This window comes from Aedes aegypti, unplaced genomic scaffold, assembly GCF_002204515.2.
Source record: "Aedes aegypti strain LVP_AGWG unplaced genomic scaffold, AaegL5.0 Primary Assembly AGWG_AaegL5_hic_scaff_1700_PBJ_arrow, whole genome shotgun sequence".
Classification (NCBI taxonomy): Eukaryota; Metazoa; Arthropoda; class Insecta; order Diptera; family Culicidae; genus Aedes; species Aedes aegypti.
In genome coordinates, this window is record NW_018735159.1 from 6,916 (window position 1) to 27,391 (window position 20,476).

Consider the following 20,476-nt stretch of genomic DNA (forward strand, 5'->3'; position numbering starts at 1 on the left):
GACTATATTTAAATATATACATAAAACATGAACTATTTTACAGCTTAACTTTACAACTTCAGCTCATCCAATCTAGAAAACATATCTACACAACTCGTAGATTTGTAGCCTACTCGGAAAAGAACAACAACTGAACCAAGAAGGGCCACTGTCCGTACCCGGCTACCTTCCCATTCCTCCAGCATGGGAAGTATACAAGCGTCGTAAAATGAGGTATAAAATGTCGTTGATAGCGATCGTTTCCGCAGTTTGGGGTAGCTGCACCGGTGGCCAAGGGCTGTACCCGAAGACCGCCCTGCCAGGTATAAGGATACTCAAAAAGAATAAGAAGATTGTCAACTAGTGGTGTCCGGTTGGTTGCGGTCAGCGGTTCTCGCCATTGCTTTTGCCGTCGTCGTCGTCTGTTGACGTTTCCGTTGATGGTCAGCTGGATCGCTGAAGGGTGTCTTCGGATGACGGAGGACATTGGACACTGATCTTCGACGACATCTGCAGCGGCAGCACTGCTGCTACTGCTCGCACTTGTCGCACTACTGGTACTGCTGCTCATCTGTTGAATGGCATCATACTCGATTCTATCCAGGTTCTTGCAGAGGGTGTTGATGAGCTCGCGGAGGAATCTCTGGAGGTTTGGCGTCCTCCTTGGGCTCTTCATAGTCGTAGAATATGTTGGAGGTATCACGTGGAAGGTTGACGTCAATTGGTTCCGGATCGACCATATCGATGACGGTGTCCGGTGGAAGTGGCGGTGGTGGATGCTGCGGTGGTTGAGATCCTGGACGATCCTGAGGAGAATCGGGCGATTCTTGAGGACTTTCAACGCAGATAGTCACCACAGGGCGAGGTCCATCCGTGCTGCCACCTAGAATTTGATAGTCAACATTCGTGCCAGGGGAGATTTTAATATCACTAGCTTTGGAAGGATCACGAGGCTCTTTCACTTTGGTCTCGTCTAGAAGAGAGGTGAAAGAGATACAGAAAACGGAAAAAAGAAGAACAAGATACGTTTGAAGAAGAAAGAGAAACACACGGGTGATGAGGGTGCAGGCAAAACACACTAAGATACTTGAACTTGTATCCTGTGTTGGTAACACACTTGCCGACTGAGTGCTGACAGTTGAGAACACCAGATGCCGTTTGAATATCCGACGGCTCTTACCTTTGTCGTCTACGTCCGATTGGTACTCTTCGCTCTCGCGGTGAACCAGAACGTGCACTAGCGTAGCCTCTCCAGGCACTTTGGCCATATTAGGCCCGGTAGGCACGTCCGGGGATGGTTCAGTCACGAGGATGCTGACATCGGCCGATGAGGCTGACAGATTGTCGTCAACTAGAACACAGTGCGTTGGTGAAGTCGTGACTAGAGCTAAGGGATTCAGGGCAAACTTACGGACTGCAGCGTTTCGATTTAGCCGCAACGCACTTTGCGCCGAGAAACCCCGTTCCAGCGGTGGCTTCTTTTTGACGAAGCTCGTTGCACGTTTATGTTTCATTACGGGAGTGGTTGGTGCTACTGGAGGAAACTGCTTTGTCCAGCGAAGCAGTTAACGAAAGATCTGTCTCGCTAGATTTGAGCGGTCGCTTCTGAAGTTGTGGCGAATTCGCTGGATCTTCTACAGCGTCCTGATGCCGAAGAAAGAACGGGAAGTTGTAGAAACTTCTACGGCGACACCTTTCGCTTCAGGAGCATCCTTCAGCTCCAAACCATTGGCATGTTGCTGTTTGACCTCCTTGACCATGTCACTGGTTCCGGAGACAAGCATCAGCGGAAGATTCAACCAGGGCCCAGCAAGTTCGCTTAGATCGGAAGCATCGGAAGCACGAGATGATTTACGAGACGATGCACGACTGGACGTTGCCGTCCCTCGACGGTGCACCTGCAGGTGAAGGAAGTTCAATGCTGAGAGCTTACTCTGCCAACCGCCGGGACTTGACGTTTGGGTGTTATCGTCCTCCAAGGACATAGGGGAACGCTCTCGTTCTCGTTTGCGTCTGTTGGTATAAGAATTATTGTCATTTAAACGTTTCCTGAGCACCAAAATCTGAATTACACTCACCTCAGATAATCCTTCCAGGCAGCCTGGATTGTCTTTGCCGCCTTCTCCTGCCTCTTCCAGATTCGAGTCGAGGAAACAATTTCCAACTCTTTACGAGTTGGGAATTGTTTCTTGAACTTCTGATCCATCTGATCTTGCAACTGTTTAAAGTTTTCAGTCTCTTCTACATGCCCTAGGACATGTTTGACCAGTGCGTGGAGAATATCCAAGCAATGGATCTTGTTTCCCTTAGAAATTGGAAGGTTAAACGACACCAACGCTACCGTATTGGGCTTCGGTATGCCCAACGGCGGATCTAGCGAAGCGATAAAGTTCCGACAGCTGGTTGAAGTGTATGAACTGTCCAGCGTGCGGGTCGTATTTTGACCATCGGATGTAGAACATCTCCAAGTCGTCTTCGACGATGCCGACCTCCTCCTCCTGGTGAGCCTGGTTGAAGTTTTCCAAGATGATAGCTATGTACATGTTGATTACAATCATATAACTGATTATAATGAAGCTGGTGAAGTAGGTGATCGCCAACAGTGGATGGCCGCAGTCTCCGTTGCCCTGTGTGTCCTGAGCTAGTTCGCAATCCGGTGGTTGGATCATGAGTGATTCCAGCACATCATTCCAACCGGCCGAAGTCATAAGCCTGCATGGAATATAGTTGTGAGATGAGTTCTAACACGATTAATTGATCTTACCTAAATAGAAGTTGCATACTCCTCCCAAACGTTTCGAAGTTCACCATGTCATCCAATGCACCCTGTTGCCGCACATGGCCGAACAGTGACATTCCTATGATGGCGTAGATGAAGGTGATTAGCGCCAGAAGTGCCCCAATGTTGAACAGTGCAGGTAGCGACACAACTAAGGCAAACAGCAGCTTTCGTATACCTTTTGCAGCCTAAAAAGAAAACCATATATTCGTAGTTATCCATGTAAGTCAAACGGTTATCAAAAGCTCACCTTAATCAACCGAAGTATTCGACCAATGCGAAACACTCGCACCACTCGAAGCAACGTCGGAGATATCGGAAGATCGATCATGATATCCTCCATCAAGATGCCAAATATGGACGCTAGCACTAGTAAAAAATCGAACACATTCCACGGCACCGTGAAGTAGTGATAGCGCAGACCGATGATCTTGACGATGGCCTCCAAACCGAAAACGGTCGTGAAGAAGGCATTGCTGACCTCCAGGATGAAGAAAACCGCATGCGGTTGATTGTAGTGTTCGATACCCATCGTGAGCATGTTCAGAAATATCAACACAAAGATGGCGATTTCAAATCTAAAAAGTTGTAAAACATGATTAAATAACACTCCTTGATGAAATCATAAACTTAAAACTAACCGCCTAGAGTTGGAAAGATCGTAGAACATCGCCAAGATCTGGTTGATCGGTCGCTTGATCACCTTCTGCGGTTTCTTTCGGCCTAGCTTCTTCATTGCCGTGTAGTAATGCTTCTGCGACTCCGTAAGAAACATCTCCAGCACACCTCCCTCGTACTTTTTCTTAAGCATGTTGAAATTATCGATGATAACTCCGATGAACAGATTGAGCGTAAAGAACGATCCGCATACGATGAAGATCACAAAGTAGAAGTAGGCGTACAGATTAGCTTCCCGCTGCGGTTGCAGGTCAACTCCTCGAGCATCGACGGCGTCGGCCATAACTTCCATCCACCCTTCGAATGTGGCCTTGAAATAATGCAGATATTCAATTAGACATTGGCATAAACTTAAGTTGTCCACTGCTTACCACTTGAAATAACGCCAGGTAGCCCATTCCGACGTGGTCGAAAGTAATCTTGGAGTTGATCCACGTATAGTTCTGCGCGAAACACTGCCACTTGTCGTTGACGATCTACAGCAGGATAGAAGAGCAAGGAGAGAAACGCGTGGAACGGCACAAAGCAAGAGAAGTGAAATGCGGAGCGAGCGGAAGTGCAATGGGAATTGTTCAAGATTCGATTAGTCGACGGTTGGAACGGACAATAATTCTGAAGTTTAAAGATGGATTGGGGACGGTGTCTACAGTTACTCGGACGTTTCAAAGCTTAAAGTGAAACACAGTCTTGGATTCGCGAACTTTAAGCAACGCACGGCCGTGGCAGCAACGTACTATAGTGGACTGTGATTTGGAGAGTTGGGATTCAATTTGAAAGTATCGGACAACATGTGGACGCCATGGAAGAATACGGAGTTTTCTCCGATTCTTGGCGTATACTTACGTGGATCGGTAGCAGTTCGCCATCCTCGTCAACACACTTGAAGAACTTCCCGCCAAAAAACTGTACGCCCATGATCGAGAAGATCAGCCAGAAGACGAGACATACTAGGAGTACATTGAAGATCGACGGAATCGCATACATCAATGCATTCACTACTATTCTCATGCCCTGCCATCGTGATATTGCTCGCAGCGGCCGAAGAGCGCGCAACGTTCTTAGCGAGCGTAGTACTTTCAAGTTTTCGTTCTCCTCGATCAGCAATGAGAAAACCGACACCTGTGGGCGAGAAGCCGAGACAAAGAAGAGAGAAAAAACCGGGTGCGAAGAGAAAAAGAGAGAGCGTGTGCCGTACAGAATACGGTTGAATATTAGCCAATTGTGTTGTCTCGATCGAGTGCGAAATAAATGATCATAATTGCAGGCCATTGTGTTTCGGTGGCTGCAGATACGTACAAATACGATGATAAAGTCCAGTATGGTCCAAAAACTGGAGAAATACTTGGTAAACCCCAAGGCGATCCACTTAAGCAACATCTCGATGACGAAAATAAGGCAGAAAACGAAATTGGTCCAGTAGAGGATTCGCTTCAGTTGCTTGTTTTTGTCGAGGTGAATGTCTTCGAAGCACAGCGTGATGCTGGAGGCGAATATCAACACCAGCACGAACCATTCGAAGGCCGGAGTGTCTACGTACTGGAGAATGTTCTGACGAAATCGATACCACCGTTGACCGGCGTCGGTTTTCAGACAAGCATCCCAGCATTTGCACCTGAATGGAGATAAAATGTATTGGGAATAGTAATTTGACTGTGTACACTGTTGGGTTATAGTCCTTGATTGAAATGTTTTTTTTTACGGTTGTCAAATTTACAATTGGTTTAGTTATTGAACAATTAAGATCTAGTCTACTTACAAACTTTTATTTTCTCTAAAGATATGGAATATGGATACGGATAAGTGATATTGCATGCGATGGATAGGAATACATGATAGAAATATACAGTAAAAGTTAGATTCACTCAAAGGGTTTATTAGAAAGTATTTAGAAAGGAATTCATCAAAAGCGTAACACGAAAAGGTAATAGAATATAATTAACAATGTACATAAATTTAAGCATTTTGTAAACATTTTGATCATAATTGTGCGTAAATTTAATTAAATTTTGCCAAGCAATAACTACATAAAAGCAGTTGATCTTGTTAGAACCAACTACAGATTAGACTCGGCAAGGTTTTTATTAGATGAGTGAATCTGTAAAGCTTGCTCAGTGAAAATAACTCAGAGTAATAAAAAGTTACACTGAACAAATTTATTATAAACGATTTTGGCTGCTCTGATCTCTCACCACGTGAGTGACGTCGGGAAATAGCCCGGAACCAAATGGGCCTGGAAGAAATGATCAAATGTAATATTGAACAGATAGCCGTAGCGGTAAACGCACAGCTATTCAGCATGACCATGCTGAGGGTCGTGGGTTCAAATCCCGCTGGTCGAGGATCTTTTCGTGAAGGAAATTTTCTCGATTCCCAGGGCATAGAGTATCTTCGTACCTGCCACACGATATACACATGCAAAAATTGTCAATCGGCAGAGAAAGCTCTCAGTTAATAACTGTGGAAGTGCTCATAAGAACACTAATCTGAGAAGCAGGCTTTGTCCCAGTTGGGACGTAATGCCAGAAAGAAGAAGAAGAATATTGAACAAAACAACTCTGGGATCGACGTACTGGCTAGCTCGTTTTCGTCGCCACACAGCATTCTCCTGCACACCGTCAAAGATGGCTATAAGCACTCTTCATTCAAAGACTTCAAGCGTCCTCTTCCAACATGGTCTCTAATGTCCATACAGGGTCAGGTGTAACTAGCGTTGTGTATGGTACATTTGTGAATCTTTCTACGTTATTATCAGTCACTGAAGGATTTCTCGACTTTATAGTTATTAAAAAGAATTAAACGATTATGACTTAGCTTCCAACGTTTCGGTGCTTATTACAGCTGCTTCAGGAAGTTCAATCTGTGGTCAGGTATGAGGTGAATAATTTCATCCATCTCCTCGAAAGTATCCCTGTCTCTCGGTAATATTCACTAAGCACTAGGCGCTTCCTTTCTGTTTGACACGTTCAACACTAGGTCGACTTTTCTATTGTTTCGCGTTTCAGGCGGATGAACGAATTCTAATATTCTATCGATAATACCAATGACGTTCGCGAAACAAACCAACTGATCAGATCACGTGAAAATCAGACCTAGTCTGCTGGCCCCGGTTTTGCGGATGACAACTACATGCGCAATACTGAACAGCAAGTCTATTTAACACACTGTCCATCATTGTTCTGGTCAATCTTGTGAATTTCCCTTGAAAACTGTTCTCGTTCATGATCTTTCAAGCTCTACAAAGTCAATACTGACGTATGTCGCCTTAAAGTCGATGAACAGGTGATGCGAAGGCGTTGGGGGGACCTGTTACTCATCGTATTTCTGGAGAATTTCCCTTACGGGAAAAGTATACAGGGACTGTCGAGGATGATAACTTCCCATGGAATCGTTCGTTTTAAGTGATAGACGACGGAAGATAATCTGGGATAGCACTATGTAGGGGGGTTTTCGGATAGTGATTACACAATAAGTCTAACGCTCTAGTTTGTCCTCTCATGAGTCCATTTCTCCTGTAGCTGTTTCGTTTTCAAGATTCTGACTATCAGTCAATACACGTAAGCGGCAAATCCTCTGAGCTTGTCTCTATGAGTTCAGCTCCAATACTATCCTTCCTTGGCCAGCGATCTTGTTGTTCTTCAGCGTTTCAACTTTCCTCATCGTGGGAGCTAGTTGGTTTCCATCGCCCGCTGTGCTGATGGACACATCTCCTTCACTGCACCTCTGTGCTCATCATAGCGCTGCTTCAATGTTTTAATCACCTTCCATAAGTCCGTCAAAATGCACCCGTTTTTATCCCTGCACATTCCGGCTCATGTCTGCGAAGCATTTGCGGGATGCGTTGAGCTTCTGGTAGAATTTCCGCGTACAGTACAGCAACTTGGGTGGTAAATGACTGGACAATGCGTACCATTGGAACGTCACGTACCTGCTGGTATAAAATAGACCCCATTTGCGGTCCTTAGCCTCTTGTCCAATAACTCCTATTCCTACCTCACCGTGGTGCCGCCTGGGATACGAGTAACCGTATGAAAGATCGGGTAACCAACCCCGGTGGGACCTTGGTCGTATGCTGACAGGAAAAGGGAGCTCTTGTTTTCTGAGAGTGTAGCTTATCAGAGCATCTGTTTTCCATGTTAGGGGTGGCTCAAAACAGCGTCTGTTCTCCATATTAGGAGCGGCTGATCATCGTCCTAGTACCAGCGTGGGACTCTAAACAGTGCTGTGCACGATGGTCCTCCGGCGAGAGTAAATTCGTTGATCGACATAGACCCAGGCATCGAAAACGGACTAACGATTGGAATCTCGGATCATGGAACTGTAAGTCTCTCAATTTCTTGGGAAGCTCTCGCATTCTTTCCAAATTGTTGAACGTCCACAAGTTCGACATCGTAGCGCTGCAGGAGGTTTGCTGGAAAGGGTCGACGGTACATACGTATAGGGTTGGTTATACCAGCTACCAGAGCTGCGGCAACAGACATGACACAGCTGCGGCACAGCTTGATGTGCCGAAATGCAGAGGCGCGTGATTGGGTGGTGGCCAACCGACAACAGAATGTGCAAGTTGAGGATCAAAGGCCGTTTCTTCAATATCAGCATAATCAACGTGCACAGCCCTCACCTAGCAAGTGACGATAGCGATAAAGACACTTTCTACGCGCAGCTGGAACGTGAATACGAAAGCTGCCCAAACCATGATGTCAAAATCGTTATCAGAGATCTCAAAGCTCAGGTTGGCCAGGAGAAATTTAGACCGATTAGAGGGAAGTTTAGCACTCATCAGCTTACGAACGAAAACGGCCTTAGACTGATTGATTTCGCCGCCTCCAAGAACATGACCATACTAGTACCTACTTCCAGCACAGCCTCCCGTATCGGTACACCTGAAGATCACCCCAACAGACTAAATCGCAAATCGACCACGTTTTGATTGATAGAAGACACTTCTCGGACATTATCGACGTCACAACCTATCGCGGCGCAAACCTCGATTCAGACCACTACCTAGTGACGGTTTAAGTACGCCAACGGCTGTTGTTGTGAACAACATTCGGTACCGACGCCCGCCACGGTACAATCTGGAACGGCTCAAGCTACCCGAAGTCGCAACTGATTATGCGCAAAGCCTTGAAGCAGCGTTGCCGGAAGAGGGAGAGCTCGCCGAAGCCCCTCCTGAGGACTGTTGGAGTAGTGTCAAAGCAGCCATTAACAACGCAGCGGAAGGTGCCATTGGGTTCGTGGAAGGAAATCGACGGAACCGTTGGTTCGACGAGGAGTGTCAGACGGATTTGGAAGATTAGAATGCAGCGCGGGCGATTATGCTGCAGCAAGGCATCCGTCAAAACGTGGAACGATACAAACGGAAGCGAAGACAGCAAACGCATCTATTCCGGGATAAAAAGCGGCGCCTGGAAGAGTTGGAGTGCGAAGAGATGGAGCAGCTGTATCGTTCTCAAGAAACGCGTAAATTCTACAAGAAACTCAATCTTGACGGACAAACGTGAGGTGATTTTAAGGTGGAATCAGCACTACGATGAACACCTAAATGGCGCAGAGGAGGAAGACTGAGGCAGCAGGAGGAATGGCTTCATCAGTACGGCGGATGAGGGAGACGTACTAACTCCCACAATAGGTGATGTTAAGGATGCTATTAAACAGCTCAAGAACAACAAAGCAGCTAGAAGGATGGTATTAGAGCGAAACTTATTAAAATGGGCCCGGACAGGTTGGCCACTTGTTTGCACCGATTGATAGCTAGTATCCCAGATACAGAACAGCTACCGGAGGAGTGCAAGGAGGGAGTAATATACCCAATATACAAAAAGAGTGACAAGTTAGAATGTAAGAACTATCAAGCGATCACCATTCTTAACGCAGCATATAAAGTTCATCATCTTCCGACGTCTATCGCCAAGCAGATTTGTGAGAAGCTATCAAGCTGGTCTTCTATTACGATGATTTATTACCACCACCGAGAGGCAGTGCTCCTGCTCGGTGGGGAAACTGTACAGAACGATTACAACTTAATTTTGGCCAAAAAACATGTTTTCACTACCAAATGAGATAAATTGTAATTTTGTGCTTTTATGAAGTTTTTGATGAATTCATATCGACAATAATATCTTTGTATGAAACGTGCGCAACTGCCTGCATAATTCTATGGGTGGAGGTATACATGGAATATGATGATTTATTTTTGGCCGACGCACATAACCTTGTGCCTTGTTGGGTGGCTCGAGTGGGTGGCAACACTATGTTTACGTGCTCAACGAACTTTCACCTTAAATGTTCAAATCTTTCGGTATGATTCAGAAAGTTGGTCCCATTTCATTGGTTTCTTATATTTCGTATATGATTAATAATAACTGTTTTAGTCGTATTTTGTGGGGCCGCAAAGCTTTGGTGGTTTTTTTTTTCTGTTCGGACTGTAAACCCCTGCGACCAATATTTGATCTATTGTAGTATATCCCGTGTCCTTTGTTTAGTACATGTCGTGTTACCTTATCACTATTTGGAAGTGATGAAGTACTCGGTTTTCTTTCTCGGGTCAGTTGTAATTCCTAGCTTGATCGCAGGAAAGGATTCTAATTGAAAGGTTCCGCTATTTATACCCTTCAAAGAATGTGATAAACACTCTCCACAGGCGCGCCCCTTTATAAATCAAAATGGGATCCCTTGATAAAGCCAAGAAATTACACCGATATTGTCCATGCATCAGAATCCTAGTCCTTACTTCTTCAAACTAGAGAACTAGATAAATAAAAGATTAGAAAACAAATTGTTGTATCCGACTCATTGTTTTTTCTTGTCTCAAGATCATTCTCGGCAACTAGGAAAACCGAAACTTGTCACTTTCAACAAGGTTTAAAAATGTAACAAGGACTAAATAATGTTCCTTTGATTACTATGATACCCTGTTCTCTTCGTTTGAAGCAGTCAGGACTAGGGTTCACTGGTAGATCTTTACCCCATAATGCACCACGAAAAGGTGATCTACCCGCGTTATGGGTAATATCCGATAGATACATACAATCCAACAATGTATTTTTTTCCTTGGGGGTCATCCAAAAATGACGCCCATCATTTGGGGGAGAGGGGGGGTCTATGAAAGTGTGACAGTGCATGTACATATTAGGTATTGGAAAAAGCGTGACAGAGCCCGACCAGACGGAAGAAACAAGATTATAACATAATGTGTTCCCCTGATATGATTTTTTTTATATCACCAGTTGTTATAAAACATGTACCGTTAGTAGTTAAAATAACAAAAATTCTAACAAAATTTATACCAAATTGAACTAAAATTTAACAAACCCTGTTACAATTATATCAAAATTATTACCGAATGTGTTGCAAGAATGTTACAAAATAACAAAATTATTGCAAACTATGTTGAGCTGTTTATGACATCTGATGTTATTTGCAACAAACTTATAAATGCGATGTCGAAAATATAACAAATGTTGTTATAAATGTGTTACTAAAAATATAACAAGTTGAAAACAAAGCCATCTTGATAACAACATTTAATCAACTTCTGTTATTTATAACTGCTGATGATAGGAATGTGTTATAATTTTGTTATGTGGTTCTGGTTGGGAGGGGGGAGGGGGTCTAGAAATCCCAAAAAATGATGGACGTGTTATTGGAATTATCCCTAGGGGAATTTTAAATGTTGCCTGTGAAAATTTTGTTTGAATAAATAAACTTTTACATTGAAATTTTTGCTTTTAGAAAATCATTTCTTATCTATCCAGCACAAACCCTACTTTTGTGTTTTGTTGAAACTTAATTAGGAATAAATATTTTTATCAAAACCTTCGCTATGGTGAGTTTAAGTACATTGTATTTAAGGTGTTCCACAAGAATTTTTGTTTAAAATTGTATTTGGCTTTGCTAGAAAACATTTGACAATATGTTAAAATTTTAAAAAATCGCACCACATACGATAACTCCATGGAATCATATTGCTTTGCAGGTAGTTTAAATAAAATTATTTCATTTCAAATTTCCTTATGTCAAATATCTATACTTTTGGATAGGCAACACAAATTTTAGTTTTTTACATGTTTTATTGGATATACATGGACTTGGTTTTGACCCTTTCAAAAATCAACCACAGCTGAATTCGGATTTTAAGTTTCTATTCACATTTCATATACTTAAGTTTATAATTTTCAATAAAATAAGTGATAGTCTGATCATTAATCGTATAGACAATGATAAATATATTTTCAGATTTTTTTGTACGTACTTTATGACCCAGCACAAATTTCGTACAACAAAGTCACTCAGATGCATTATTTCTGCAAAACTGATAAGAAGAGCTTCCAGAAATGTAACACCATAAACAAACAGGTGGCGAAAAAAATCGTTTTAATTTTAATATCTACTGTTGATAAGTAAAAGATTGAAATGTGAGAAAATCAGATTTTTATCTGCATTAGTCTCGAAATGACAGTATGGTGAAGTCGTGCCCATACTTTCTGGGACACCCTATAGAAGTTAATTATTAATTAATTATGAAATATTCACTGAAAGCTAAATTTTATAACTTAAAAATCCACCTTCAAGTCGCTTGCGCCACCTGTAAATCCCTTTCTTCTTCTTCTTGGCATTTACGTCCTCACTGGGACAGAGCCTGCTTCTCAGCTATGTGTTCTTATGAGCACTTCCACAGTTATTAACTGAGAGCTTTCTTTGCCAAAGTTGCCATTTTCACATTCGTATATCGTGTGGCAGGTACGATGATACTCTATGCCCAGGGAAGTCAAGGAAATTTTCTTTACGAAAAGATCTTGGACCGACCGGGATTCAAACCCAGACACCTTCATTATGGATTTGCTTTGTAGCCGCGGACTCTAACCACTCGGCTAGGGAAGGCCCCCTGTAAATCCTGTTATGTGATTTGAATTCAGAAGAGCACACGAATGATAAGTTTATAGAACTTTCAGAAAATAAGCTACATTTTAATAAAACAGTTGGTCCAACGATTGAACGACGAAGAACAAATAACCTGAAGTTTTGTCTGTAGTCAATTTATCAAATTGCAATCATTTTTCAAGGAGTTTCAAAGGGTTGTTCAAAGACAAAAGTAAGTAGGTAATCGAGAGATTTTTTTTCAACCAAAAACAATAAGCTGAAGGTGGTTGGTGTGTTCTGCAATTTAGCATAACATCTGTTAGTGAATGGTGGCGTAAGCATGAATGTTTTTATTTCACAGGAATCTCAAGATCCATACTACTTTTTAAAATGACGTCTTGGATGAAGTTGTTCAGCAGGTCAAGAACTGTCATTATTTGATCTAGTAGATTTGTGGTTTTAGCACCAGGTGGCACTAGCATGTATGTCTATTTCATAGACCTTATTTCCAAAAAGCCGAAAATTTGAAGATAGAATTACCCAAAGGCAGCGTCTTATGAAGCGGAAAAGACTAAAAGAAAGAATTAACTAATGGCAGAGTGAATAAAGCTCGAGATCCAGGATCGTGGTCGATGTTTTTCAGGGCAGATATGCAGGAAGAGATGTAAGTGGGGAAGAGGTTGATAACACAATGTTTTGTAACCACCTTATTATATTCAAAAGTTCCTCTAAAACTGTCTAGGCTTCATTATTAACCCCCTCCTACACAGCTTATGAAGCTTAGGAGAGGTGTAAGGTTGTCGCGTTTTTATAAAAAAGTGTTTGAACAAACACCAGGAAAGAAAGGGTTAAAGAGCATTGTGGTATATTCAGAATGCAGTGTTTCCATTATTGTGAAGATCAACAAGCTATTACTAAAATGATGTATTCACTACGATATATTGTAAGATTTTTGATGTCATTTACATGTGTTATGATGGATACGAAAAATGTGTTTCATGCTAAGAAAACCTGGAATCTAATCACTCAATGTATATACGAATAAATCGAACTCTACAGTAGCAGAAAAACTTCGAAGCAAAGGTTAAATTTACAATAAAATTTTGTCACTGCTGACACTTTTGCCACTTGGCCCATGAAAAACCCGCTTCATTTTCAACTTTCAACGCATTAGAGTGATAATTCTCGAAATCTCGGTTTCTCGTATTGACGTCCACGTGTTTCTTGATAGATCGGAGATAATGACGGAGAAATCGATGTCTTTCGGAGGAAGAACCATTCTAGAAACGGAACTTCCCGGATCGACATCGGTCTCCGAGAAGCAGAGTTTATATACAACAGCGAGTGATTGCAAAATGAATAAATTCACATAGAACAGGTGATGACGTTGGTGAGCGAACATAAAATGTGATTTGTTGGACTACATATAAAGCGAACGGGGGGTCAATTTCCACACAACAACATATCTGCCACGCTACGTTCGGGGAATGTAGGGGTAGGTGAGATTTGGAGGATTTTCAACGGACTTGTGGTGCCAAATGAGGTCGAATTTTTCGTGGTTCGTGTAGGGATGGATGCTTGTTTTATTTTTATTGAATCTTGGTGTTTATTGGGTGCTTTTTATCTCACCGGTTTCGTGGCCGATGAATTTAAGACACATTTACACAAACACATAAAATGCGCGCAAACATCCATCGGAAGCATTGTGACCGGTACTTACTTTTCGTAGCATTTTTGCGGGAAGCAGTCCTGCGGGATTTTTGGGGCTTTCCGACGACCAAAGCTGGGAAAGGCCATGGGATCGTCGTAGACGCCTTGCGAATTGCGACGACCACCAACGGTGATGTCGTCTACGTAAGACACCAGACAGTGCCACGGGCTTTCAGCAAGGTTCACTGTTGAATAAATAAGGAAAATGGAAGAGGTTTGATCAGATTTTGCGATTAACCCGTAAATACCCAGGACGATTTTAATTTGGTAAAAGTACTGAACCAACAAATTATAGCAATTATACTCAATATAAAACCGTCCTGTGTTCTGTTACGGGTTGAGGTATGAAAAAAATTCTTACGTGGTGCGTCGGGACTCATAGGTCTTGAAAGGGGTCCGTTTTGGTGTCGCTTGTTGCGAACTGTTCTGTCGTGATGTTTCACTGTAGGTAACTGTCTTCTTCGGTGGTTGCCTGATCGCAGGGGGTTCGGTACTGCTCTCCTGGGCAATGTTCCGTTGGAATTCCTCTAGGCTAATACGATTTTCTTACTACTATCGTCCAGGGGTTTTGTCGCCGTTTTCTACGCTGTAGCTACTCTTCAGAGACAGTGTCTCCAGGCAGTCTTTAGATAGTTGCTTCCGTGGAAGTATTTCGCTGGATGCCTTCGGTGGCTGAGCGATGGCTTTTTCGTCTTCGTTGCATTCTTCGACTCGTTCGATCAAGCTGAGCCGTTTGATTCGATCGAAACTACTGTGGAAGTCATTTTTCCGTCGGAACACGATAGGGATTGAACTCATGTTGTTGCCTCCACCTGCAGACAGGCCCGTAAAGGGTGTTAACGTGGAGAGCCCATTTGCACTACTGCTCTTGGGTTGTTCCTGTACAACGGTGGGGGCGGCGAACGGTGCCTGTAATTGATCACAGAGTTTCTTTATCTCTACACCCATGTTAAACTCCTCATCGGTGATGTTGCGCTGCTTCTCCAAACTGCGCCGTTTGGACGTCTCGCTGCGCTGGGTATTGCTATCGGTGTTACTGCTATTACTATCGTTTCCGGTACTTATCCTAGGGTTATTGTTACACGTATTACTGGTTGTTATTATCATTATCACTAGTTTTATGCCATTTGTATTATTGTTATCAGCACTACTACTTCTATATTACAGGCGATACTTGACTTGGGCCTTCGCAGGCGAACCACTTCTTCGACCGCAGGCATTGTGGGGCATGAGTTCGAGTTTCTTCGTTCACGCTCCGGTGACACAGGAGCATCTGCCTGTGAATGGCTTCGTCCTAGCGAGAGAGACTTTAAAGCTCTTCAACTCCGTATCAAAACTATGAATAATATCGTCAAACTCGGAAGCCCTTGACCAGTGGTTCTTTATCGTCGCTATTTCCGGCGCGATCGCAAACTACCATTATCTACAGCGATCGTTGGCCGTGGTCTGTCCATTGAACCCGATATACTACTCCTCGACGGTTCTCCAACGCTTGAAAGATCGAATTTGATATACTACTTAAATTAGACTTTAGGCTACCGTTGGAGACTTTTCGATCTGGAGAATAGATAAGGTCGTCCTTCTTGGAACTCAACAGCAGACTTTCCGTGTCTGCGTCCACTACCGCACTACCGTAAACCATACCGTATCACTAAAATAATTGTTACTATTGTCAACCTCGTCGTTGAGGAAACTGGAACAACTCCTTCTGCTCGCAGTTGAGCAGTTTCATCTTTCAGATTCATCTGATTGATCAGCTCGGTCGTGGGTCGATCGAGAGCGTATTGAGCGATTGTCAGAGAAACGGTTTGGCGGCCAGCACCGCCTTGCGCATGCTACTGCTGGTACTTGGCGAAACGTTGTTGGCTGATCGGTTGCCGGCGGGGACGCCGTGATCGATTTGTCTAAACTACTTTCCTATCGGCTACTAAAAAATGATTATCTTCACGTCTAGGTACCGGCGTTGGCGTTTGAATGAGCGGAGATATTGCTTGTTGCGTAGGTAAGTGGATCCGGCATTGAGGACTTCCTGTACCAGCGGCGAATGGCACTTGGCCAGCGAGGTGGCCAACGAGTGAGCACTGGAAGTACGTGACGAAGTCCTGTCCAGCGATTTCCGATAGCTTGGCGATCGGTTCAACAGGGACTTTGGTACTGCAAATACGCTTCGTCGTACGGTTGCGAGTCCGATATGTGGATCGATTGTTCGTTAGGGTCGATTTCGGAAGAATTGATAGGATTGAGGGAACGCATTTCGAGTGATTCGGTTACCGTGGGCTCGTCTTTGCTCTGCTGGGTACCGAAACGGAAGACATTTGCTGGAGAATCTTCGCTCTAACTTCGGTCATCTGCGGCTGGCCATCGTCCGGCAGTTGGCGGTCGTCCATTTGGGATACGGTTTCCTGACTGCCGGAAATAGTTCGCAGGGGTCGATCTTTCAGGGGAATGTCGTAGCACAGCTGCTCCCGGTGGAACCCGTTGCGTTAGAGATTCCTAGGGATTGAAAATGGAAAGTTAAAGAGGAAGTTTCAACCGAATCGATCTGATCAGCATTATAACCTGCCATGAATTTTCTTTTGGAAGCAGAATAGACTAGTAAAAATAATAAATAGGATATTTGTTTCATAGTAGGTGATTTCAAAACCTTCTACGGTTTTTGCAACGAGATAGTAGTTAATGAGCACAGACAAAAGATTTCTTGTTTCCGAGATGCGAGTTGCGGTGAAGAAAGTTGCAGACAGATGTTGTTAGTGAAAAGTCGAAAAATTTTCGCCGAAAGCACCCCAGAGGCACCGCATTAGTGACGCCCGTCTTAACCCGTATGGTTCGGCTCTGGATTATATTTTGGCCCGCTGAATGTACGCTTGGGCCGTGGCTGTATCAATGTGAAACGCGGTGCAGTCCATCTAGAGTTCCCCATATTCTTTGTCCACTGAATCATGCGAATTTGTCGGTTCGTAGCTTGTCGCGGAGCACCGAAAGAGATCTACACCAAACAGGGGACCAATTTTCAAGAAACTAGTGCTGAATTGAGAGGAGTGTGGAAGAGATTAATACGCTCTGTTAAACAAGGATTAGAGCAGATACCACTGCCGAAGAATCCCGATGAGGAGACACTTGTCACCGCTCTAGCAGAAGTAGAATCGATAGTTAACTCCGAACCACTTTCCGCTGCTCAGTTTCAAGTGGAGTGGTTCAACCAACAGTTCAGCATATGAATGAAGGTTCGGCTTTGCGGTCGAACTGGTGCCATATCAAAGTTATGCTAGACCGATTTTGGCAACGTTGGATTCACGAGTATCTTGGTTATTACCGGCAGCCAAATTGGTTTGGGGAAGTAATTACTGTCAAGATCGGTGATACACTGGAAGAGATGGACGAGTACACAGTGCAGACCTCGATGGGTATCATTGCGACGCCCTGTGACGAAGCTCGCGGTGCAGAATGTTGCCAAGGAACTGGAGTACTCTTGAAGCACAACAGGCCGGAGCGTGTTTGACAACACAACTTGACCCGTATTCAACGAGCGATGTGCGCAAAGTCTGAAGTTCGATAGAACATGTTTTGGATCTAAGACCAAAGGAATAGCGAGAAGCAAAACTACAATCCACATATATTAAGGCTAAGTAGCCCGTCATTCGTTCTGGCAGCCCACGTTGATTTTGCAGCTTGCAATTTCAAAGTGATTAAACTCAGTCATCTTAAGTAATATCGATTCAGAAAAGTATCACTACTTGCGCCTACATGCAACAAGTATGCCGATTTTCTTCATTTCGCAATGGCAAATGGTGAGACGAATTAGCCACAATCATCGATGCCAGTATAAAATTTCAATGACGGGCCTACTTCGCCAAAACGCGTTAATAGCTAAATTTGTTTCCAAAAATAACTAAAATTGTTTCTAAATTATAAAAATCGTAATTATCTACCGAAATCAAAAATAAATAAGTTATGAACTAAACATGTTATCATGCAGGCGCAGAAACCAACAGAAAACTGTATCACAGATCGGCGGGTAATTATATGTATGACATTGGGTATGAATTGTTAAAATAATATTCAGCAGGAATCAGACCTGGAAATTCAAGACTTTCAAGGCAGAAATTTCACCTAATTTCACAACGAGATGGGGCTCTACAACTTTTAAATCTGACTACAGGGAAATTTAGTGAACTTCAATATTTGCATCATATCTAAAACCACAAAAATCATCTTAAGAGTTAATACAACGTCATTATCAAAATGATGTTAGAAACTCACGAAGTATAAATATTTAACAATTTCGCGCGAATCAATAAGAAGAAAAATCCTGGTAAATTTCAGCGTAAAATAATGTACATGAAGGGAGATGTCGCAAATTTACACGTCCGCATCATGTAAAAACTACAATAGCAACATGTAAGTTTTCGCTATACATCGTGTAAACTTCGTGACCCTAACGATTACGCGAACAATTTGCATAAATTTACATGATGTTTTACGTGTCATGTAAATTTTGCGACAAATCTGGGCATTCCCTTTATGTGCATGATTTACGCTGACATTTACATGGAATTTTTTTCTGCAATTTCAAAGCTTCATACTTTTGTTGAATATAATTTGTGTCGAAGAGCGGATCTATACGATTTCTACTTCTCGTAATCGCATATCACCTTCATATGAAAAGAAAAATCCAGCTAATAGTAAAAAAGCGATCCAGGCAGCCAACCTAACTCATAAAGCAGCTCAACCCACCTGATAACTTGGGCTGTAAATCGGCCCACCCTGAATGGTCGGAATTCCGTCGGCGGCAGACAATGGTTTGATCCTTGGAGGCCACCAGCGCAGCCGTGTACTTCTTCTTCTCTTCCCGCTGCTTGATCACGATCTCATTCACCAGCTTCTCCAGCCGGGTGTTGGTGTCGTTCTCGTTCTTCTCCTTGCTGGCGTTTCGTTTCTTCCGTACGATCGATCGTATCCGCTCGAAACTTCGAGCCAGCTTGGAATCTTCGCCGACTTCCTGCAATTCGTTGGGGGTGGTGGAGAATGTGAGCATTAGATTCAAGCTAAATGATTTTATGCGGGTTGGTTATAGTGTTTTATCAAGAAAAAGTATACGTTCAGTGTTGGCAGTCTACTCGGCGATTACTGGGAAGTTTATCTGACACCACTGAACATAATTTAAATTGAAAGCAATAGCATTTGAAAGCAAATATTATTTAACTATTCAATTCTATCATGTTACTATTAGTTCTGCAAGCAGCACATCTAAAACATCTATGACATATAATTAAAAATCAGCATGCAACATTTTTACATTTATTAGAAGCGTTCTACGCCTTTGATTCATTCTAATTAACTGTAACACTTTATTCAGTCTATTCTACGGTGCATATAGTTATTGAAAGGGCCTAAGCAGGTGGGCTCGGTTAGTTTATACAGTAACAGATTAGGTGAAATTGAAGATTAATCTCGAACTCGAAAGAGCAAAGTGGAACTCTGTTGTATAAGAGGAAAGGCTTAAATCGGTGTGACTTTGTCGGTGGATTACCTGCTCGAAGCTCTGTAGGGGGCACGATTAGACACAAATTTTCGCAGATTGGGCCGTGATTCAGTGGTTGGTTGGGTGGTGATGGTGTCGCAGAAGAGACCGTCGGTTGCGTTATCCGTGTCGGGCCAGACGAGACGTGCGAAGTTTTCCGGAATTCACGTGGTGAACAGTGTACGTGTGAAGTGTTGGTTTGTTTTTGAAAGGTTCAGATTTTTGATAGACGGTGCGCGAAGGTAGAAGTTGTGCCGACGTTGGGATAGGTCGGGTTTTGTTTGAATTTTGGTGATGGTTTCGGAGGCCAATCGGATAGAAAGGAGAAATATACACACATTCATTGTATTAATTTAGATTATCTACAATTCAATTTCGACTACTCTACAAACGTTTCGATGGTGCTGTCGAATATTTGTGCATCGCGATGAATGTTTCAACACTTTTCCATGTGTTGACGGATTCTTCATTATTGATTACACCAACTTTTTTTGTGTACGAACATTATGAAAAATGAAGAACCATGTAGAAGAATACCGGAGAATGCAGTATGAGTCAAAGAAAATGATGATGAATGAGAAAATGCAGCAAAGTACATATGTTCAGTTGAGATAAATGTACCCACGATAACACTTGAAACATTCGTAAATGCCATAAGCTAGCACTAGCAAAAAGAACTTTCCCTTGTTTTAAACCCTTTTAGCTACAAAGTACCGTAAAGCGGGGTAACTTTGATAATGCGGGTAACTTTGATAATGCGTAACCCACCGCATACTAAATGAAATATCATAATTTCTGTTAATCAGTTAAGCAAAACGAATGCAAAACTAAAGAATATTAGTAAGACACTTCATGTAAAAGCGGTTATCGTTTGAATCAAGAACATTTTAGGCTTTTTATACGAATTTAAAAACTTTACACAATTTTAGCATTTTCAAAACGCTTACAAA

General features: G+C 42.8%; 1 protein-coding gene and 1 pseudogene across 1 annotated transcript; both read right to left on the reverse strand.

The window, feature by feature from the left end:
• Nucleotides 1-575: 575 nt before the first annotated feature.
• On the reverse strand, nt 576-16,571 carry LOC110680639 (annotated as a pseudogene).
• Nucleotides 16,572-18,713: 2,142 nt separating this feature from the next.
• LOC110680638 lies at nt 18,714-19,205 on the reverse strand. Its single transcript, XM_021856433.1, has one exon. The coding sequence runs from the start codon at nt 19,038-19,040 to the stop codon at nt 18,714-18,716; it is 327 nt and encodes a 108-aa protein (XP_021712125.1). The 5' UTR covers nt 19,041-19,205.
• Between the last annotated feature and the right edge of the window lie 1,271 nt (nt 19,206-20,476).